The sequence below is a fragment of the Microcaecilia unicolor genome, chromosome 7 (assembly GCF_901765095.1).
Source record: "Microcaecilia unicolor chromosome 7, aMicUni1.1, whole genome shotgun sequence".
Lineage (NCBI taxonomy): Eukaryota > Metazoa > Chordata > Amphibia > Gymnophiona > Siphonopidae > Microcaecilia > Microcaecilia unicolor.
This window is the reverse complement of record NC_044037.1, coordinates 283,085,427-283,109,820: the sequence shown is the minus strand read 5'-3', so window position 1 is coordinate 283,109,820 and position 24,394 is coordinate 283,085,427. Positions and strand designations below refer to the sequence as shown.

Here is a 24,394-nt window from a genome sequence, read left to right as displayed (position 1 = left end):
CGCACGAAGCGGGAGGGAGTGCCGGCAGAATTTTAAGTCTCAATCCAGCCCCGTAAAACGGAGGGGAGAGGAATGCAGCAGCTCACTGTAACACAAACTCGTCTTAACTCTTGAAGAATCCAAGTGAAAAAACTTGAACACGAAGTCTTTCTGAAGTAACTGAAGACTAAACTTGAACCTGAAATGCAACCAGAATAAAAACAGTACAGATATCTGGGAGGGGCTATGGATTGATCAGCTATGATTAATGGAAAGAAAATTATCAGGTATGATTATACATAATTTTACCTTCCATATCATCAAGCTGATCAATCCATAGACTGGTGGGATGTACCGAAGCAGTACTCACCCAGGGCGGGACATTGAAATCCCTGACCTCAACACTGAAGCTCCAAACCGGGCCTCCGCCCGTGCAGCCACAGTCAAACGGTAATGCTTGGAGAATGTATGAGCCGAAGCCCAAGTTGCCGCCTTGCATATCTCTTCCAAGGAGACGGATCCGGCCTCTGCCATCGAGGCCGCCTGAGCTCTCGTGGAGTGAGCCTTCAGCTGGATAGGCGGCACCTTCCCCGCGGCCACATAAGCCGCTGCAATGGCTTCCTTGACCCATCTTGCCACTGTAGGCTTAGCAGCCTGCAGACCCTTACGAGGACCTGCAAACAGGACAAACAGATGATCCGATTTCCGGAACTCATTGGTCACTTCCAAGTATCTGATGATGACTCGTCTCACATCCAGATATTTAAGAGCAGAGTACTCCTCTGGGTAGTCCTCCCTACGAAAGGAAGGGAGACAGAGCTGCTGATTCACATGGAAGCGAGAAACAATCTTGGGCAGGAAGGAAGGCACTGTGCGAATAGTCACTCCTGCCTCAGTGAACTGCAGAAAAGGCTCTCGACATGAGAGTGCCTGGAGCTCGGAAACTCTTCTGGCTGAAGTGATAGCCACCAAAAAGACTGCTTTCAACGTCAGGTCTTTCAGAGATGCCCTCGACAAGGGTTCAAAAGGCGGCTTCTGCAATGCTCTTAGCACCAGGTTGAGATTCCACGCAGGCACCACTGAGTGCAGAGGAGGGCGCAGGTGATTAACTCCCTTGAGAAAGCGCACCACATCTGGCTGCGAAGCCAGGGAAGCACCCTTCAGGCGGCCCCTGAAGCAAGCCAGAGCCACTACCTGGACTTTAAGGGAACTGAGCGACAGGCCTTTCTCCAGACCTTCTTGCAGGAACGCCAACACTGAAGAAATTGGAGCAGTGAAGGGAGAAAGTGAGCCTGCTTCACACCACGCTGCAAAGATACGCCAAACCCTGGCGTAAGCAGTAGAAGTAGAGCGCTTCCTCGCTCTCAGCATAGTGGCGATGACCTTGTCTGAGAAGCCCTTCTTCCTCAGACGCTGCCGCTCAATAGCCAGGCCGTAAGACCAAAGGGGGAGGGATCCTCCATCACCACGGGACCCTGATGTAACAGGCCCTGCTCCACTGGCAGCCGCAGAGGATCGTCGACTGAGAGCCTGATCAAGTCCGCATACCAGGGACGCCTGGGCCAATCCGGACTCACCAGGATTACCCTGCCGGGATGCTTTGCCACCCGGTCTAGCACCCTGCCCAACATGGGCCAGGGCGGGAACACATAGAGAAGCTCTTGTGTCGGCCACTGTTGGAGAAGAGCATCTACTCCCAGGGATCGAGGGTCCCGTCCTCTGCTGAAAAAGCGCGGCACTTGGCAATTGGCCGATGACGCCATCAGATCTAGGCTCGGCTGGCCCCAGCGCTTCGTGATGTCCAAGAACGCCTGAGCAGATAGCTGCCACTCTCCGGGCTCCAAGGTATGGCGACTGAGAAAGTCCGCCTTGACATTCATGACTCCGGCAATGTGGGCCGCTGAAAGCTGCTCCAGGTTCGCTTCCGCCCACTGGCAAAGATTCATAGCCTCCTTGGCTAGAGGGGCGCTCTTGGTACCTCCCTGGCGGTTGACATAGGCCACAGCCGTGGCATTGTCCGACAGGACCCGTACAGGCTTCAACACCAGTACCGGGATGAACTCCAAAAGCGCCAACCGAATGGCTCTGAGTTCCAGGAGGTTGATAGACCACTTTGCCTCTGCAGGAGACCACAGCCCCTGCGCTGTCCTTCCCAAGCAGTGGGCTCCCCAGCCCGACAACGAGGCGTCCGTCGTGACGACAATCCACTCTGGGGTCACCAGAGGCATTCCCGCAGACAACTTGTCTGTCTGCATCCACCAGCTCAGCGCCTTGCGCACTGCTGGGTCCAAGGGAAGGCGCACAGCATAATCCTCCGACATCGGAGTCCAGCGCTGCAGCAAAGAGTGTTGAAGTGGTCTCATATGAGCCCTGGCCCAGGGCACAACTTCCATCGTGGCCGTCATAGAGCCCAACAGCTGCACATAGTCCCAAGCCCGAAGGGGAGAGGCTACTAGGAACTGGTCCACCTGAGCCTGAAGTTTGACAATCCGATTGTCTGGCAGGAAAACTCTGCCCACTTGGGTGTCGAATCGAACTCCCAGGGACTGAGTCGGGCGCAGCTGGCTCTTCTCCCAGTTGATGATCCATCCCTGGGAGCTCAAAAGAGCAACTACCCGGTCCACAGCTTTGCCGCACTCTGCATAAGAGGGGGCTCGGATCAACCAGTCGTCCAGATAAGGATGGACTTGTACCCCTTCCTTTCGTAGGAAGGCCGCGATGACCACCATTACTTTGGAAAAGGTCCGCGGAGCAGTAGCCAACCCGAAAGGGAGGGCTCTGAACTGGAAGTGTCGTCCCAGGACTGCAAAACGCAGAAAGCGTTGATGAGGAGGCCAGATGGGAATATGCAGGTACGCTTCCTTGATGTCCAAGGATGCCAGGAACTCTCCTGCCTTCACTGCCGCTATAACAGAGCGGAGAGTCTCCATGCGAAAGTGCCGCACTTTCAAGGCCCGATTGACCCCTTTGAGGTCGAGGATAGGCCGGACAGAACCTCCTTTCTTTGGTACCACAAAGTAAATGGAGTAACGTCCCTTGCCAAGCTGACTTTCTGGCACTGGAACGACCGCGCCCAGGCGGATCAGATTGTCCAAGATCTGCTGCACTGCCACAGCTTTGACCGGAGACTTGCAGGGAGAGAGTACAAACCCGTCTTTTAAGGGTCGGCAGAACTCTAGTTTGTAGCCGTCTCTGATGACTTCCAGCACCCACGCGTCTGAAGTTATTGTGGTCCACTCGCCCAGAAACGAGGACAGCCGTCCTCCAATCTGCACTGGGGCGTGGACCAAGACCCCGTCATTGGGTACGAGACCCTGGGGGAGGACCGGAGGGAGCACCTCCGGGACGGCGGTCTCTGCGAAAGGAATGCTGCTTGGGGGAGAAATTCCTCTTGAAGGAAGAGGGGGCAGAGGAACCCGACTTGCCCGGGCGGTACCGACGGGCTTCCTGCAACCGTCCTCTGGAGGTACCGGGACGAGAACTAGCCCGAGCCCTGACCTCTGGTAATTTCTTGCCCTTAGACGTGCCGAGATCGGTCACGATTTTGTCCAGCTCGACCCCAAAGAGCAGCTTGCCTTTAAAAGGCAACCTAGCCAGGCGGGATTTAGAGGCGTGGTCAGCAGACCAATGTTTCAGCCAAAGCCACCGCCGCGCAGAGATTGTCTGAGCCATGCCTTTCGCTGAGGCCCTCAAGACATCATACAGCAAGTCTGCCAAATAGGCTAAGCCCGATTCCAGGGCCGGCCAATCAGCCCTCAAGGAATGATCCGAGGGGGAAGCCCGCTGCACCATAGTCAGGCACGCCCTGGCCACATAGGAGCCGCAAACTGAGGCCTGCAAACTTAACAGCCGCCTCAAAGGACGACCTTAAGGCCGCCTCCAATCTTCTGTCTTGGGCGTCCTTTAGGGCCGTGCCACCTTCCACCGGCAACGCCGTTTTCTTAGTCACCGCAGTGATTAAAGAATCCACGGTAGACCACAGATAGGCCTCACGTTCACTCACAGCCAAAGGATAGAGGCGGGACATAGCCCTAGCCACTTTAAGGCTCACTTCTGGGACATCCCATTGAGCCGAAATTAGGGTGTGCATGGCATCATGCACGTGGAAGGTTCTAGGCGGGCGCTTCGTCCCCAGCATAATGGCAGAGCCAACAGGGGCTGAGGGAGAGACGTCCTCCGGAGAGGAAATCTTCAAAGTGTCCATGGCCTGTAACAACAGGTTGGGCAAATCCCCTGGGCTAAAAAGCCGCGCTGCAGAGGGGTCATCCGCTCCATCCGAGCGGGGATCCGTCTCCTCCAAGGAATCCGCAAAGGACCGTTGGGAGATCTCAGACACGCTGCCCTCATCTACATCGGAGGAGACAAATTCCTCCAAGGCCTGGGAATCAACCCGAGGGCGTTTACCTCTGGGAACCTCAACCTCTTTACCAGACGAGGGAGCAGGGGCAGCGTTTTGCATGAGGAAAGCCTGATGCAGCAGCAAAACAAACTCGGGGGAGAAACCCCCCAGACTGTGCACTTCCGCAGCCTGGGCAACAGCCCTAGACGCACCCTCAACCGGCGCTCGCAAGAGCGGGAGAGAGACATGCTGCGCATCCAAAATGGCGTCCGGCGCGACACTCCGCGAAGGAGCCGCGCGGGAAGAACGGCGCTTAACTTTAGCCGCTTTTGTGCCGTCACCCAAATTAAGGGCGTTCATGGCATTAATGTCTCCAACCTCAAGGGTGGCCCACGAAGAAGCCGTCCGAGCCGCGTGGCCGGCCAAGATGGCGGAGGCGAGGAGCGGGGGATGGGCGTTTATGGCGGGAAAAACCGCCACGCCGGAGGAAGGACCGGGACATTCATCGGTCATGAAACTGTCACCCAACAAGGGCGAATCAGGCTGTAAGACCCCCGCATCCCCTCTAGAAGCGCTCAAGCGATCCGGGGAGCGACCCTTTGCGCCCTCGCCCTCCGACCATATGCCACGAGGAGAAGAATCGGGGAACCCCCTGCCCGCTATAAAAAGGTAAAAATTACCTGCTGTCCGCTCCGAGTTGTAACGACCTGGTGTCCCAGTGAGTAGCTGCAATAGACGCTTAAATAAACGTCGAAATAAACGCCTTTAAGGACGTTCAAAATTTTTTTTTTTTTTAACGGAGCCAGCGGGAGGGGGGAGAAAAGGAGGGACCTGGCACCACCAGGTTTGCACTTGCTCAAAAGAGCCCTCAACCCCAGGCACTCAACAAAACCTAAAAATTAGGCTTGGAGGCCTAGCCAGAGCTGCTGCTGTGCGTGACCACCACCTGCTGAGATAGAGAACATACTGAGGAGTTTCCGGCAGCACATGACCACATATAGGGAGGCAAAGTTTGCTCTCTATCTCCACCTGCTGGTAGATGGACACAACCCACCAGTCTATGGATTGATCAGCTTGATGATATGGAAATGTGTGTTTTAACAAGGACTCTATACGGCGATCCTGGACATCCTTAAGAGCGGTGCCCCCATATACGGGAACTGTATTACGCTTGGTGACCGCTGAGACGACCACATCCACAACCGGAGGGCGCAAAAGCTCTTTGCTTGAATCTGGGACCGGATATAGACATACCATAGATCTAGCAAGGAGAAAGGCAGAATCAGGCACCTCCCACTGCGCTTGAACGATATCCCTAATATCCTGATGCATTGGGAAGGTCCTACCTGGTCGCCGAATACCTTTCACCAGTAAATCAACCTTTCTGGGTTCCGAGGTAGAAGTCGGCTGTTCCTCATAAGTATTGCCATACTGGGAAAGACCAAAGGTCCATTGAGCCCAGCATCCTGTTACTAACAGTGGACAATCCAGGTCACAAATACCTCAAAACGCAAGGTAGTGGACACCAATGAAATAAGCTCCTGTAGGTCATCCTTATGAAAAATTCTCACCACCGATGGATCTTTGGCCGGAGGGAGAGCTTCCACATCCTCCTCAGGCTGTGACAGCTCCTCTGGTAACACATCTGGGTCCTCCAAAGCTGGCATTTCCTGGTCTAGATCAGAATAACAATCCTTATCAATTTCCCAGGAGTGCCTGAGCCTTTTAGAAGCCACTAACTGTCCCTCCTGAGGCCTCTTCACCGGAGCTTCCGCAGGAGCAGATTTGTGTAATAAAAAAAAGCCTGATATATTTGAACTACAAACTCAGGAGGAAATCCTCCTTCAGATGCTGAGGAAACTACAACCGGAGACGACAGGGGCAGAGAAACCGGCACAGAGACAGACGCTGCAGGGAGAGAAGGATCAGCGAGAGGAGAAACCAAAATGGCATTTCCCGCCGAAACCAGCAGCGCCATCAAAGCCAAACCGCCCCCCCCCCCCGCCGACTGCACTGACTTTCTAACTGCCCCTGCCCCGTCCTGCACCGATGTGTCAACCACGGTGCAAAATTTACAAGCACCGCTTGCGCCTACGCACCGTCAATGACAAACGGAACAGCGATGGAACTTTTCCTGCTTTTCGGTCATCAAGCCCAAACAGCCCCTGCCCCGAGACGCAACAAACACTGAGGAGCTGAAAACAAGAAGAGGTCAGCTGCAGCAGGGGAGACCGGGAGCTGTCTTCCCGTAGAAAATGCAGAGCAACAGAGGCTTAGAGAAAAAAACGCTCCCCTTAGAATTTCTTTCTTTTTTTTTTTTAAAGCAGCTGCCTCTCCCTGCCTCTAAAGCTCTTCTCCCGAACAGCCTGAGGAAACCTTCCGTCTGAGCAGAGCTTTGCTGAAACGGCTGAATAAATCTGTGTTCTGTGGGAAGGGGGTTGTTTTTTTTTCAGTTACACACAGAAGACAAGGGAGGACATGGGGGGAGGGACTCGGCCACCCGAGTTTAACAACCTCGAGGCACTAAGAGACCCCCATGAGCCTCTGCCTCTACTAACAGGCTTCTTTTTTAATTATTTATTTATTTATTAAGGATGCACAGAAGAACACGAAAGGAAAAAAAAAAAACACCTAAAAACCAGCAAACAACCAAAGAAAGAGAATAATAGTAAAGAGACTAAAGGGCTCACCACCTTCCACCTGCTGGAGACTGAGATTACTGGATCTCTCTCTAGCTGGCAAGGGCTCTTATTGGCTCTCTAGAGAGTCACAGTTTTTTTCTCTGTCTCCACCTGCTGGAAGGCGTGCACAACCCATCAGCCACATTCTGGGCCGGTCCGGAGGGACGCTAAGGAAGGAGCTGGTTGTGTGAAAGTCAACAGAGGGTAGTGGTAAATGGCGCTCACTCTGAGGGAAGGGATGTTACCAGTGATGTGCTACAAGGTTCAGTTCTTGGGCTGGTTTTTAAAACATTTTTGTAAGCGATATTGCTAAGGGCTGTCTGGTAAGGTTTGCTTCCCTGCGAATGATACGAAAATCTGCAATAGCACAGGCACCCCTGATGGTGTAGATAACATCAGGAAGGACCCAGTGAAGCTTGAAGAATGGTCTAGAATGTAGCAGCTAAGATTTAATGCTAAAAAGTAAAATGCAGGGTCATTCATTGGTGCTGCAAAAACCTGAGGGAATGGTACAGTTTAGGAAGCAAATAATTTTTGCACATGAAAACAAGAGTGGGTCTTGGGTGTGATCGTATGTGATGATCTTAAGGTGGTCAAACAAGTAGAAAAAGCAACAGCTAAAACTAAAAGGATGTATAGGTGCATAGAGAGAGGAATGGCCAGTAGGAAAAAGGAGGTGATGATGCCCCTGTGTAAGACTCTGGTGAGACCTCACTTAGAATATTGTGTACAATTCTGGAGACTGCACCTTCAAAAAGATATAGTCAAGATGGAGTCAGTCCACAGAGCAGCTACTAAATTGGTCAGTGGTCTTCATCGTAAAGCATATGGGGATAGACTTAAGAGATCTCAATATGCATACTTTGGAAGAAAGGCAGGAAAGGGGTGGTATGATTGAGATGTTTAACTACCTCTGCCCTGAAAATGCAATTATAACTCTTTATACATTCAATCTAATTCAAATGAATGCTCCAAAAAGAATCAGATGTCTTTGTATCAATTTAAATTATTAAAATTTACATAATCTTCTAAATCTTCTTCAATATATAAATATTTTTAAAAAGATTTAGTTAATGGATGGGCTTCAAGATACATGGTTTCAGTGGCGTTCCTAGGGGCGCTGGCACTCGGAGCGGATCACCGATGCGCCTCGCCCCCTGGGTGCAGCGCCCCCCCCCCCCCGATGCGGCGCGGACCCCCCCCGGCGAAAGAACACCCCCGCGAAGGACCCCCCCGTGCCGGGTGCACGCCGCCGGGGGGGGGGGGTGCCCCGCGCGCCTGTCCTCCGTTGTTGCATGCTTCTTCTCTGCCCCGGAACAGGAACCTGTTCCTGGGCAAAGAAGAAGCATGGAACAACGGAGGACAGGCGCGCGCGGCACCCCCCCGGCGGCGTGCACCCGGGGCGGACCGCACCCACCGCCCCCCCCCCCTAGGAACGCCACTGCATGGTTTATTCACTTCATAGTTTCAACTTACCGTTAAGCACTTATTCATCATCAGCCCAATCATTTAAATACCTCTCTGGTATAACTGCACAAGAAGCAAGTCTCTTTCAATTGAAAAGAAGCTCTGGAATGAGGGAGTATAGGAAGAAGATGAAAGGGAACAGACTCAGAAGTAACAAAATACTTCTTCATGGAAAAGGTGGTGAATTCATGGAAGGCCTCCCGGTGAAGGTAGTGGAGACAAAAACTGTATATGAATTCAAGAAAGCTTGGGACAAGTACATAGAAACTCTAGCGGAGAGATAGGGATGGTAGACGGCATTGATGGGTGGATTGGATAGGCCACATGGACTTTATCTTCCTTCATTTTTCTGTTTCTATGTAACACACATTTTATTAAAGTACTGTAAACCAGTTAGAATGAGTATTCAGGAAGATGGTATATAATGGCTTTATAATTAAATAAATAAACATTGGGTATGTTTCCACACACACACACACACACACAGTAAGACTAACTTTATTCTCTAAAGATAAAAGTTTGGCGTAGCAGCCACAATAAGTGCTCCAATGATTCACAAATAACAGGCCCGCTGAAGGACTACTTACCCCGCCTTTCCTCCTGCTTCCATATGATTGGCCAATGTAACATCATTTGACCACACATCAAACTGCCACTTCCTGAGGCCTAGAACTCCACAGTGTACCCGACCACTGTGAATGCCAACTCGCATGTTTACATTCACTCCCGTCACCTCCCGAACTAGCCTGAGAAAAAAGACAGGAGGAATAGAGAGAAAAATGATTATTTAGTGCTGTGGTTGCCATGTTAGTCTATTTGAATATGCAGAAATTAAGGCCAACATAATAAGGCAATATCATTTTACTGGCTAGCTTCTAGGGGTTATACTTCCTTCAGCAGGTAACAACAAAATTAGAAAGTCAAGGTAAACCGTTTTTTTCAGAAGACTGTTTAATCATTTGTTCATAATAACCATTAGAGAACAGTTTTATTCTATACTCTTCACTATCTCTCTGAAGATCTGAAGACTAGGCCATATTGTTGTACGGTGTTTATGAGAACCCATTCGGAAAAGAAACATAAAAATATAGAACATGACAATAGTTAGGAACCTATAAGGCCCATTTAGTGAGCCCAATTTTATTCCTGGTACAAAGACACAGACTCTACTGCTGATCATCAGTTTTTCATTGTGAACAACTAGGGATCCTCTACCTATATCTCAAGCTCATTTCTCTGTTTACTATTTTTCTCATCCTCTGATCGTTGACAAAATAATGGATAAGTTCCTCTAAGTATTGCTACATTTACTCAAAATATCGAAATAAACACAATGTCCAAAAACTTTAATGAAAAATTAAACACAAATGCAATTATAACATCTCAAAACCTTCTGTATATCAAAAAATAGAGAAAGAGAAGAAATGCCTTATTTAAAATACATTGAGACTAATATGCAAAAAGCAGTTATGGGGAAGAGTGTTTTGAGGGAAACAAAAAAAAGAAAGAGTATATTGAGTGAGATGGGCTGGAGAGGTAGAGAGTGGGATAAAATGGCTTGACGGGGAGACAGTTGCTTTAGTTAAACAAGGTGATGTTGTAGGCCTGAGCATCTTACTACTATTTGACATTTCTAAAGCGCTACTAGGGTTACGCAGCGCTGTACAATTTAACATAGGAGGACAGTCCCTGCTCAAAGGAGCTTACAATCTAAAGGACAAATGCACAGTCAGTCAAATAGGGGCAGTCTAGATTTCCTGAAAGGTATAAAGGTTAGGTGCCGAAAGCAACATTGAAGAGGTGGGCTTTGAGCAAGGATTTGAAGATGGGTAGGGAGGGGGCTTGGCGTAAGGGCTCAGGAAGTTTATTCCAAGCATAGGGTGAGGCGAGGCAGAATGAGCGGAGCCTGGAGTTGGCGGTGGTGGAGAAGGGTACAGTTGCTGTTGAAAGCTGACCACCCTGATCCTTGCCCAGGGTGCAAGCTACTTTCTGCAGTGATGTTCCTTAGCTCCAGGGCTTTTTTTGAGGGGGTACTTGGGGGTACTGAGTACCGGTACCTTTTCCATTGTTTGCTAAAATTGGCCCATGGTCCCCCAAGTTTTAAAATGAAAGTGCTCAGGCTCTACACACCAATTCTGTCTTCTCATAGATTCTGTAACTGGTTGCAGGGGGCTGGCTGCTGTGGGGTGGGTCCCTCAGTGTTAAGCCCACCCCTGAAGGGTGGCTTAGCATTTGAGTACCGGCACCTTTTTCGCTAGAAAAAATACACTGCTTAGCTCTCATACTGAACATTTTTTTTTTGCCAAAGCTAAAATAAAATCATTGGATTAAGTCTCTTTTAGGATCAGTCTGTACTGACTTGAAGGAAGCACAGCACTAGACCTACCAAGTTTCCCACATTCAGTGCGAGATTCACACTTTTGAGGTTCATCTCCTTCCTTCATGCTGAGAAGCAAACAACTCCTACTCATTAGCCTCCTCCTCCATTGGCAGTAGAAGATGCATTAAAAGATGCCATCTCCTGCTGCCATGGGACCACTCTCATGATAACAGTTGCAAAATCTCACAGCTTTTATGTGAAACTGGCCTTGTAGCAGCAGGCAATGACATTTAATTAAGGTGTCCCCTGCTACCAGAGAGGGAGGTGGCTTGTTGGTGCTATGGCCGCAGAATTGTGGTAAACCAGAGGGTGGCTCCAGAAGGAAAAGTGGGTGGGCTGGGTGCAGAGCTGGGTGGTGTGGGGCAGGGTGGGGCTTTCCCTCTCAAAAATCTGGCTACCTTGGGAGCTCTGTAACTCTCCTAAGCAAGTCATGTTTGCTTCCAGACACCATAGAAACAAGAAAATGCCGGCATTCGTACCAAATATAATAACTACAACGCTGCTCCTTCTCCGATATCCCACTGAAAAGATTTTATGGAATTAGATGAACCTGTTCTCAATTACCACATTGTTCAGATAAATATTAATCCAAATTGTCTTTAACAACCATGTCAAGAATTTAGTAATCACTCGTTCTGCCCAGGGTATTATTGCAGAGCTTTAAGCTGGACCTAGATAAAACTAGATTCTATATAAATTGTGGCATCCTTTTTTAGACAAACATAAGAATGTAATGGTCGTATTTTGTAACTTCCCTCTATTGTTGAAGTTTATTCCTTTGTTATCCATGTAGAATTCTGTGAAATATGTGGAATATAAGATCCTTGATGGTATGGTATGTTTGTCAATGTGGCTCCCAGGCATGATCAAATTTTCCCTCATGTAGAAAGGGCATATATCTATGGGTTGCTGTGTGTTTTTACCAGATGGATTTGAGTAGCAATATAACTGACATGGATGGAAGAGAAAGCGGCTATCGATCATGGCATATCTTTGAAGGGCAAACTTCCCCTTTCCACCGATTATACACCTTTCAAGGAACACGCATCAAATAAATCCATCCCTGCCTAAAAGGTCCATGTAGATCACCATTTGGAGATAATCCTCTTTCAATAAATTACATAACAACCTGCAAAAAGTGCAGGTCAGCTTGAGAAGAATGCAAGTCAACTGTCATTATCACACATGATGATATGCAACTACTAGGGATGGGCAGCCAAAAAATTAATGTTGTTTTTTTCAGGGGGGGGGGGGGGGCATTCCAGAACAAATGTTCGAAGGAGTGCACACTCTTTGTAAGTGGATTGTTTTCCTGAAAGTGCATGCAAGATGGTTCATGCATGCATGCACTACTAGGAAAGAATGCACATTCTTTGCACACACCTCCTAATTCTATAAACTTGTGCACCCAATTTGACACTCCCTAGTTCTAGAAAGTTGTGCACGCAAATTTGCACATGCAAGTTATAGAATAAGGTCAGATGCATGTATAACTTAATTTAATAATGAGCTGATAATTGGTGTTAACACAGTAAAAGACTATAATTGGCCTTAATTGGTGCCCTCGGTCACTATTCTGTAAGTTATGTGCTTAAATTACAGAGCATGCAACTTCAAGGGAGCGTGGTCCTAGGAGGGGCATTGGCACGTCAGGCAGGTGCATGCAGATTATAGAATACTATCATTTGCACGCCTAGTTGCCTACAGTTAGGCGCATCCACAAGAAATAGGTTAATTCTTATGCTGCAAGATCACTCATCACCCAGCAGTTAAATCTATCAGTAAGTAAAAAGTGTGTCACTGATATACGCATTTAGTAAGTTGCAATTGTATTCATTAGATTATGCACCTTCTACTACTGATAAATTATTTTTTAGGGATCCTCCGAACAACTGGCATATTTAAGCATAGATATGTCTATAATGCAAAAATAGCCTCTTCCTCACAGGTCCCCATTTTTTATACCAAACTTTACTTTTGCAATTGTCTTGCAACCTTCCAGTGTAGAAAAAGCATCTTCAAGTGTAATGTCATAGTACTTAGCTTATAAAATGTTGCTCACCTGACTGATAAGACCGGACGTCAAGTTTCGCGTCCTTCCTCTGGGTAGCAGTCCAAGAATCATATGTATGTGCTTATGATTCTCGGACTGCTACCCTGAGGAAGGACGCGAAACTTGCACATCTGGTCTTATCAGTCAGTTAAGTAACGTTTTATAAGCTAAGTACTATGACATTGCACTTGAAGATGCTTTTTCTACCCTGGAAGTTTGAAAGACAATTGCAAAAGTAAAGTTTGGTTTAAAATTGGGACCTGTGAGGAAGAGGCTATTTTTGCATTATAGACATATCTATGCTTAAATATGCCAGTTGTTCGGAGGATCCCTAAAACATTATTTATCAGAGTTGAAGATGAATAATCTAATGAATAAAAAAATGCAACTTAATAAATGAGTATATCTGTGACACTTTTTACTTATTGACAGATTTAACTTCTGGGATTTCTATATGTACAGTTAGGTACAAGCATTTACATAGGTCATTGAGTGGGTGTAAGTGCTCGCACTTATAGTTAGGCACATAAATGCAGACATACACTGGTAGACTATAATGGCTATTATTATTATTATTATTAGCATTTGTATAGCGCTACCAGACGCATGCAGCGCTGAACACCTGATAGAAAGAGACAGTCCCTGCTCAAAAGAGCTTACAATCTAAATAATACAGACAAGACAGTTACGGGTGAGGGAAATACTGGGTGAGAAGGAAGGAAGGGACAAGGGAGGGCAATTGAGTAGTGGCTAGGAGCTAAAAAGCAGCAGTGAAAAGGTGGGTTTTCAGCATAGATTTGAAAACAGGTAGAGATGGAGCTAGACATATAGGTCCAGGAAGTCTATTCCAGGCATAAGGTGCCACGAGAGAAAAGGAACGAATCCTGGAGTTAGCAGTGGAGGAGAAGGGGATGACAAGAGAGATTTGTCCAGTGAGCGGAGTTCACGGGGAGGAATGTAGGGAGAGATGAGAGTGGAGAGGTAAAGGGGAGCTGCAGAGTGGATGCATTTTAAGGTCAGTACGAGAAGTTTAAACTGAATGCGGAAGCGGACAGGGAGCCAGTGAAGTGACTTGAGGAGTGGGCTAGTGTGGGTATAACGATTCTGGCGGAAAATAAGTCGTGCCACAGAATTTTGGACAGATTGGAGAGGAGAGAGATGACTGAGCGGAAGACCAGTGAGAAGTAAATTGCAATAGTCCAAGCGAGAGGTGACAAGGGTGTGGATAAGGGTTCTGGTAGCATATTCAGAAAGGAAGGAGCGAATTTTGCTAATGTTGTAGATAAAGAAACTATGTACACACAACTGCTGTTATCAAATTCAGGCTTAGGGCATATCAGTCCAGTACCAAATTTTGTCGACTTTTTGAGAAATTAACCCTTGCCGCACAAAGTTGCACACACAAGTTACAGAACATTGCCAGTTACACGCACAGCTTAATTGTTGAATTAGCCGCTCATTGGCATTAATAACCAATAACTGGTGTTATGTAGCAGTAAATTGCAGTTGTGCACTTAACTACCCTTAGTTGGAAGTCTACAAATTGGGAGGCCCTTTCACAAAGCGACAGTATGCCCAACGTGGGCTTACCGCACGCTAATCTGGAGCAACCACTGGTCCAACATGGGCACCAGTGGTAGTTCCGGCCCCGGTACATGCCATTTCCCGCGCTAGGGAAAATCGACCTGTATTTTTTAGTGCGGCGCTAACCCGGCAGTAATTGGGAGCACACTTCCCAGTTACCGCCAGGTTAGCGCACGAGCCGCTTAATGCCACCTCAATGTGTGGTGGTAAGTGCTCCCCCTTGCATGGCTGTGCGGTAACAGCAATCTTACTGCATGGCCATGGCTATTTTCAGCCCTTTTTACCTGCTGTGGTAAAAATGGCTTCAGTGTGTGGCAAAAACAGCCCCCGGCGCTAGTACAGGGCCATTTTTACAGTAGCTGGTAAAAGGTCCTCTGAGCATGCAAAATCCATACAGCGCAACACGGGCAGGTCAGGTGTATGCCTTGCACTTTGTATGCAGGTTATAGTATTCTATCAGTTACGTACTCAACTAAGAGCAGTTAGGCGTAAACATTTACACCAGCCATTGAGTTCGGCAAGTACGCATGTAATTATCAATATAAAATTCTTGCGTATTGTGCAGCAACCCGGTGCCCAACTTTAGGCAACCTGTACAGAATGATCCCCAGAGTGTACACTCTACACATATGACTCTGGAATTCGTTGCCAGAGAATGTGGTAAAGGCGGTTAGCTTAGCGGAGTTTTAAAAAGGTTTGGACGGCTTCCTAAAGGAAAAGGCCACAGACCGTTATTAAATGGACTTGGGGAAAATCCACTATTTCTGGGATAAGCAGTATAAAATGTTTTGTACATTTTGGGGATCTTGCCGGGTATTTGTGACCTGGATTGGCCACTGTTGGAAACAGGATGCTGGGCTCGATGGACCTTTGGTCTTTCCCAGTATGGCAATACTTATGACTCCAGGAACGCTTACACACAGTTCATGTAAACGTAGGCACAATATTTCCATGCATCTAGTTTTTACCCACACATACAGACGCCCACTATCATAAAAATCCTTTTCTGTGGGTAAAGTGGGCTTAACATGTGGAACAGGCAATTACCCCCTAGTGTCTAATTCAAGGGTATTTTTCCAACTGTTAATACCCAAAGAAAACAGACAGAGAAACTGCCCAATGTGTTGACTGGCAGCAGAGTTTTAATGGGGCTGGATATCCTTAGAAGAGGTCCACAGAAAGGAATGGAATCATCTTTGGGGTGAGGCTGCCTTCATTGTGGAGGACAACAGCTGCTCCCCCCCCCCCCCCCCCTCCTGTCTGACTGGAATTCACCTTTGTTCTGCACCGCCACAAATCTAATTAAACAAAATAACATTCCACAAAATTGAATTCCTCTATTTACTCTTAATTTATCCACACAATACAATGCTTTTACCATTTTTTTTGTTACATTTGTACCCCGCACTTTGCCACTCATGGCAGGCTCAATACAGCTTACATGGGGCAATGGAGGGTTAAGTGACTTGCCCAGAGTCACAAGGAGCTGCCTGTGCTGGGAATCGAACTCAGTTCCTCAGGACCAAAGTCCACCACCCTAAGCACTAGGCCACTCATGGCAGGCTCAATACAGCTTACATGGGGCAATGGAGGGTTAAGTGACTTGCCCAGAGTCACAAGGAGCTGCCTGTGCTGGGAATCGAACTCAGTTCCTCAGGACCAAAGTCCACCACCCTAAGCACTAGGCCACTCCTCCACTGTTGCTATTAGCTGAGATTCTACATGGAATGTTGCTATTCCACTAGCAACATTCCATGTAGAAGTTGGCCCTTGCAGATCACTAATGTGGCTGCGCAGGCTTCTGCTTCTGTGAGTCTGACGTCCTGCACATATGTGCAGGACGTCAGACTCACAGAAACAGAAGCCTGCGCAGCCTTCTACATGGAATGTTGCTAGTGGAATAGCAACATTCCATGTAGAATCTCCAATAGTAGCAACATTCCATGTAGAATCTCCAATAGTATCTATTTTATTTTTGTTACATTTGTACCCCGCGCTTTCCCACTCATGGCAGGCTCAATGCGGCTTACATGGGGCAATGGAGGGTTAAGTGACTTGCCCAGAGTCACAAGGAGCTGCCTGTGCCGGGAATCGAACTCATTTTCCAAAGATGAAACAAGATACTTGTGTGAAACAGCTATTTGAGTTTTTAGTGACATTTACTCAGTTAAATGATCTTGAATACAGGTCTTTTCCAAGAAGCCAAACTCTACATTTAGACAAGATTATGACTGCCCAGTTTTGGCTCCGTTAAATTATCTGATGACTAACTGAAAAGGCATTAACTGTGGTATTTTTAGATTCCTTTGACACAATTCTTTTCTGAGCCAAAACTGGCATCTATTTAACTGTTTAACGGCAGAATGTGAGTCGTCTAACATATACCCGGAGTCCTGAGGGCCTGGTTACTTGCAACCTGGAAAAAATATTTGGTGCATCCTTACCTCCGATTACAGAACCCAGTAATATACTAGGGACAAAAACTGGGAACCAAATTCACTATTTCCATTCTAAAATGGCCTGTGGATTTAGGACAGTAGTGGAATGTAACTGGTGAAATTTAACATAGGAATATAATTCCCTCACAAAGTTTATAGAATTAGCCTTTGTAATTTACTCCAATATAGCATATTTAAGGATTTTTTACAGGAGTGGTGCTTTAGAAAATACAAATAGATCTGTGGAACTCAACATTTAATTAATGCCATTCCCTGAGACTTGGTAAATGTTTCTTCTCTATGAGGAATACAGTGAGGCCAATGTAATAAAGTGCGCTAGGCTTTGTGCGCAGCTTAGTCTGGCTTTTGCGCACAATTTGATACAGTGGCATAGCCATGAGTGGGCCTGGGTGGGGGGGGGGAGGGTTACTTAACTCCCCTCCCCTGACCTCCCACTCTGGTATCTTTAAATTCTTTAGTTCTTCAAGGGTAGCAATTCATTCCCCCTACTTGTGCTGGCCCAAGCCTTCCCTTTGACACAACTTCCTGTTCACAGCACCAGGAAGTTGTGTCAGAAGGAAGGCTCAGAGCCGGCACGAGCTGCCAGCGAAGAATTAAAGGATTTAAAGGTCATGGGGGGGGGGGGGGGGGGGGAGAGATGCTGGGCTGGGGGTCGGGGGGGGGGGGGGGGGGGGGCTGAGTTGTTGTGCTCACCACTTTGGGCTCAGGCCTGCCCAAAATTGGGTGTTTGGCTATGCCCCTGATTTGATGTGCTACTGTGAGACCCTGACATCAGTGTGCAGCACATTTAAATTCAACAGTAATAAAAGCATTAGCTAATAAAGGCAGATGCACTGTAGTGCACTGTACCCACTAAAACTGCTCCAGTGACCTGCATACTGCTGTGATGGACCCGAGTATGATATTTGAGGCTGGCATAGAGGCTGGCACAAAATATTTTGAAAGATTTTTTTTGAGGGTGTGAGGGGGTTAGTGACTACTGGAGGAGTAAGGGGAGGCCATCCCCGATTCTCTCCGGTGGTCATCTGGTGAGTTCGGACACCTTTTTATGCCTTGGTCGTAAGAAAAACAGGACCAGGTAAAGTCGTCCAAGTGCTCGTCAGGGACGCTTTTTTTTTTTTTCCATTATGGGTCGAGGACGTCCATGTGTTAGGCACACCCAAGTCCCGCCTTTGCTACGCCTCCCACACACCCCCGCGAACTTTGCTCGTCCCCACGACGGAAAGCAGTTGGGGACGCCCAAAATCGGCTTTCGATTATACCAATTTGGGCAACCCTGTGAGAAGGACGCCCATCTTCCGATTTGTGTCGAAAGATAGGCGTCCTTCTTTTTCGAAAATGAGCCTGATAGTGTCATAAGATGATGAATGTCCAACCTAATATGTTTATAGGAAGATATATCAAGTAAAAGTTTATTCAAGGAGCGTAGGCTGCAGGAAGGTCTGTAGAAGTGAAGTGAGGGTCAAAAAGATTTAAACAGGATGGAGACAGTCCAGAGGGCAACTACTAAAATGGTCAGTGGTCTTCATCATAAAGTGTATGGGGACAGACAAAGATCTCAATATGTATACTTTGGAAGAAAGGCAGGAGAGGGGAGATATGATAGAGACATTTAAATACCTATGTGGCATAAATGCACAGGAGGCGAGTCTCTTTCAATTGAAAGGAAGCTCTGGAATGAGGAGGCATAGGATGAAGGTGAAAGGGGATAGACTCAGAAGTAATCTAAGGAAATATTTCTTCACTGAAAGGGTGCCGCATTGGTGGAAAAGCCTCCTGGCGGAAGTGGTGGAGACAGTGGCGTTCTTAGGGGGGGGCGGTAGATGCGGTCTGCCCCGGGTGCATGCAGGAAGTAACCTGTTCCGGGGCAGAGAAGAAGCATGGAACAACGGAGGACAGGCGCGCGCGCGGCACCCCCCCCCCCCCCAGCGGTGTGCACCTGGGGGGGGGTGTTCCTTAGCGGGGGGGTGTCCTTTCGCCGGGGGGGGGGGGGGTCTGCGCTGCATCCGGGGGGGGGGGGGGGCGGGGTGCATCGGCGATCTGCCCCGGGTGTCAGCCCCCCTAGGAACGCCACTGGGTGGAGACAAAAACAGTATCTGAACTAAAAAGTGCTTGGGAGTACATAGGATCTCTACGGGCCTGATAGTGAATAGGGAGAGTAGATGGCATGGATGGGCAGAGTGGATAGGCCATATGGTCTTTTTCTGCCTACATTTTTTCTATGTTTAGATTGCCAACCTGAATGGAGCATCATCTTCAATGCTTTATATATTATGCATCAGGAGCGTATCTGGACTTCGCCGTTAGGGGGGGTCCAGAGCCGAGGTGAGGGGGCAATTTTAGCCTATTACTGGCTAAATCCAGAGGTCAATATTCCATCCTCATTCTTCTTGATCTTTCCGCTGCTTTTGACACTGTCGATCACAGCATACTTCTCGATACCCTGTCCTCACTTGGATTCCAGGGCTCTGTCCTTTCCTGGTTCTCTTCCTACCTCTCCCTCCGCACCTTTAGTGTTCACTCTGGTGGATCCTCTTCTACTTCTATCCCTCTGCCTGTCGGCGTACCTCAGGGTTCTGTTCTTGGTCCCCTCCTCTTTTCTATCTACACTTCTTCCCTTGGTTCATTAATCTCATCCCATGGCTTTTCCTACCATCTCTATGCTGATGACTCCCAAATCTACCTTTCTACCCCTGATATCTCACCTTGCATCCAAACCAAAGTTTCAGCGTGCTTGTCTGACATTGCTGCCTGGATGTCTCAACGCCACCTGAAATTAAATATGACCAAAACCGAACTTCTCATTTTCCCCCCCAAACCCACCTCCCCGCTCCCCCCGTTTTCTATTTCTGTTGATGGCTCTCTCATTCTCCCTGTCTCCTCAGCTCGAAACCTTGGGGTCATCTTTGACTCTTCTCTCTCCTTCTCTGCTCATATCCAGCAGACCGCCAAGACCTGTCGTTTCTTTCTTTACAACATCCGTAAAATCCGCCCCTTTCTTTCCGAGCACTCTACCAAAACCCTCGTCCACACCCTTGTCACCTCTCGTTTAGACTACTGCAATCTGCTTCTTGCTGACCTCCCACTTAGTCACCTCTCCCCTCTCCAGTCGGTTCAAAACTCTGCTGCCCGTCTCATCTTCCGCCAGGGTCGCTTTACTCATACTACCCCTCTCCTCAAGACCCTTCACTGGCTCCCTATCCGTTTTCGCATCCTGTTCAAACTTCTCCTACTAACCTATAAATGTATTCACTCTGCTGCTCCCCAGTATCTCTCCACACTCGTCCTTCCCTACACCCCTTCCCGTGCACTCCGCTCCATGGATAAATCCCTCTTATCTGTTCCCTTCTCCACTACTGCCAACTCCAGACTTCGCGCCTTCTGTCTCGCTGCACCCTACGCCTGGAATAAACTTCCTGAGCCCCTACGTCTTGCCCCATCCTTGGCCACCTTTAAATCTAGACTGAAAGCCCACCTCTTTAACATTGCTTTTGACTCGTAACCACTCGCCTCCACCTACCCTCCTCTCTTCCTTCCCGTTCACATTAATTGATTTGATTTGCTTACTTTATTTATTTTTTGTCTATTAGATTGTAAGCTCTTTGAGCAGGGACTGTCTTTCTTCTATGTTTGTGCAGCGCTGCGTATGCCTTGTAGCGCTATAGAAATGCTAAATAGTAGTAGTAGTAGTAGTAGCCCCCCCCCCCCCCCCCCCGGCGACGCCGACCCCCCCCCCCACTGGCGACGCCATTGCCGACACCCCCCGCCGCTGCCAGAACCACCTCCAACAACTGTGGCCCGCCCGCCGTCGCCTACCTTTGCTGGCGGGGGACCTCAACCCCCGCCAGCCGGTCTTCTTGCTTCGTTTGGTTTCTGAGTCTCTGACGTCCTGCACGACGTCAGACTCACAGAAACAGGACGAAGCCCTGCAGATCGCAACAAGGCTTCGTTCTGTTTCTGTGAGTCTGACGTCCTGCACGTTGTGTACGTGCAGGATGTCAGACAGACTCAGAAACCAAATGAAGCAAGAAGACTTCGGCTGGCGGGGGTTGGGGTCCCCCGCCAGCAAAGGTAGCAGACGGCGACGGCAGGTTGACGGCGGTAGGGGGGGTTGAGAGGGTCATTGGCAGGGGGTCCAGGGCCAAATCTACGGGGGCCCCGGCACCCGCGGCCCCATAGCAGCTACGCCCCTGTTATGCATCGATCTTAAATTTAATCAACCACTCAACTGGCAACCTGTGAAGGTTTTTCAACACTGGTGTGATATGGTCACATCTAGACACACCAGAAACCAACCCAGCAGTAGCGTTCTGTGTAGTCTGCATTGCATGCATCACAGAATGATTTATTTACTGGGATTTATTAATTGCCTTTATGAAGAGAACAGGTACGGTTGTTAACACTACTTAGGAGTGGACTGGAAAACGGAGTGATACCCCATACTAATGAGGCTCTTTCAAGTTAGGAAGACCTAGATAAAGAGAGTTGCAATAATCCAAAATAGGTGAAACCATTGCTTATAATACTGTACAAAAATTTGCAGCAGATATCTGGATATCTTAGGAGTTTAAATATTGAGCTGAGAAAGAATAAGAAAAACACATTTGTCTTGACATCCATATGGCTAGATCCCTCCTCTTCTCTCCTCTCAGGTTTGATATTTTAAACTTTAGCAGCACTAAGAATTTGTGTTTTCCTCTTCTTCTCTCCTTTTAAATTTTGTGAAGAGGATGCATTACAGGATCCGCATGATTGATAAGTTAGCACATTTATCTCAAAGGATCTCTGGGGAGAGGATCTGTATAATCTCACCAGCCAGTCAGTCATCTTAATTTGGAGGAAGAAAAGACACAGCTGTTTCCCAGAGAACAGACTGCAGTGCTGGTGCTTTTTACCAAGCAAGACCTAATGCAATGTCAAAACACAAAGAGTTTTTTTTTGTGGTTTAGCTATTGGTGGACATTTGGACAAATTAGAAAACCATTCTATAGCCCAGCATTCCATACTCTATAGAAGGATTCAAATGTGCAGCCCACCTGAATTCAGAATACTCCCTCCACCTGAGAGCTTTCAGCAAAAACATTTTACCAAATTAGCTAGAACACATGATTTTGAAGTACTATAGAGCTCTTTGGTGGATAGGAAGTCACAATTTTTTTTTAATTACATTTCTACCCCGCGCTTTCCCACTCATAGCAGGCTCAATGCTTACATGGGGCAATGGAGGGTTAAGTGACTTGTCCAGAGTCACAAGGAGCTTTTCCAACATTCCATGTAGAAGTCGGCCCTTGCAGATCACCAATGAGGCCGCGCAGGCTTCTGCTTCTGTGAGTCTGACGTCCTGCACGTACGTACTCACAGAAACAGAAGCCTGCGCAGCCTTCTACATGGAATGTTGCTAGTGGAATAGCAACATTCCATGTAGAATCTCCAATAGTAGCAACATTCCATGTAGAATCTCCAATAGTATCTATTTTATTTTTGTTACATTTGTACCCCGCGCTTTCCCACTCATGGCAGGCTCAATGCGGCTTACATGGGGCAGAGATCCACAGATTTGTCCCACTATAACAAAAACTTCACATGGCCCGCCATATATACCACCTCACCAACCCAGCCCAGTCTGAAAGTCCTCTTTCAATATCTATTTTCCTAAAACTTCTTTCTTATCTTTAATCTCTTTATATCACCAATTGTATCTAATAACCTTGATTGGCAATGCCAAAACAAATCTCTGTACCAACTCACTGTATCATACATATCTCTTTGTATTACCAATTGTATCTGATCATTTGGAATGGCGACGCCATAACAAATCTCTGTAAGCCACACTGAGCCTGTAAATAGGTGAGAAAATGTGGGATACAAATGCAATAAATAAATAAAAAATATATGTATTTTGATCATGCAGCCTACTTTTGAAAACAATTAGGCATCCCTCTATTGAAACCGAGGCTCAGAAGAAGTGATACAGGACTGAGGTCGACTAATGAAATCATGCAGAGGAAAATCAGTCAACAACTGCCTCAGTTGTACTTGGATCTAGAGAAAATTTGCCATAAACATGAAAAAAGGAACCAGGTTTGAAATAAAAAAAACCTTGTATGAGCTGCATGACATCAACCTCAAAAAGTCATGTCATTGTCCTTCACATTATAAAATGCTAAGTCTCTCATTTTTGAAGGAGATGGACATCTTAAAATGGCCAAAAAAGGTCCATCTACTGAAATTGTCCATATCACGACTTTTGAAAGGCAGAATTTGGACTTTTTACACTCCAGTCCATCCAAATAGCAAGGGGGCATGCTGGAGGAGTGTTTTGGGTGGGACATGGGTGGTCCCAAAATTAGGATGTCTTTCAGTGATAATGGAACGGGAAGAAAGTTCCAAGGCAAAAAAGGACATTTTTATCTAGACCTGTTTCAATCTTGTACAGGGTACAAAAAGGTGCCCTGATTGAGCAGCTGACCACTGGAAGGACGAAGGCATAACCCCTCCTTAATTTCCCATGGGTTACTGACCACCTTCATTCCCCCTAAGAAGTGAAAGCCACAGTGGATACCAGGCTGTATGACAGCTTTAAGTATAATGGCCATTCCTAATACAGCAGCAAGGAGTAGCCTAGTGGTCAGTGCAGTGGACTTTGAACAATGGGACCCAGGTGTAACTCCCACTTTAACTCTTATTTCTGTACAAATATGTGAGCCCTTCTGGAACACAGAAATACCTACTGTACCTCAATTTATAAGATGCCTACAAGTGTGATGGCTATTGAATTGATGTACCTTTAGGAACAGTAGGTTTTTGTCTGTTCCTGGAGGGCTCACAATAACGTATAAAAAAATTAAGATGAATTTATACCTGGATCCCATTGTTTAAAGTCCACTGCACTGACCACTAGGCTGGTTCTCTGCTCTGCAGGGACATCTATGTGAACATTTTTGTACAAATGATGCCAGACAGAACTTTTGTGCCTAGTTTTTGGCATGCATATTTCGGACGTTTCATTTTGGTAAAAGGTTCTTCATTTGTCATGGTCCAAGCCATGTCCTGCACCCTGACTTACCTGCGGACCTCGGCAGGGGTCAGGAGGGGTTCCATGGCCTCCTAGAAGGACTCCCAGGCTGGTTCATCAGCATGGCAGGCCACCGACACCATGGCCTGAAGCACCCTGAGGCGTGTGCCTGACTGCTCCCTGAACTGACGGGTGTCAACCCCTTAGGCACGTGTGTGCCAGAAGTTCATTTAAAGTGCCGTTGGCAGGGATGCCGCTCATTGACGTCAGCCTGGCAGGCCTATTTCAGGGGCATTGTGTGCTCCTGATGTTGCCTTCGCTACAGGTTGTTCTGCCTGTGTTGGCTTTTGCATGTTCCTGTCTCCAGTTTGCCTGTGTGATCCTGCCCTGTCTCTCTGCCTTGCCTCTAGCCCGTTTCGCCTTGTCTCCAGCCTGTC

General features: G+C 47.6%; 1 protein-coding gene across 1 annotated transcript in view; it reads right to left on the bottom strand.

The window, feature by feature from the left end:
- The window catches only part of LOC115474547 (adenylate cyclase type 5-like), a 561,227-nt gene that overhangs the window by 239,808 nt on the left and 297,025 nt on the right, over positions 1–24,394 (bottom strand). Inside the window, exon 6 of the mRNA XM_030210051.1 lies at positions 9,054–9,212. Within this exon, the coding sequence (XP_030065911.1) occupies positions 9,054–9,212 (159 nt within the window). The remainder of the gene's footprint in view (positions 1–9,053; positions 9,213–24,394) is intronic.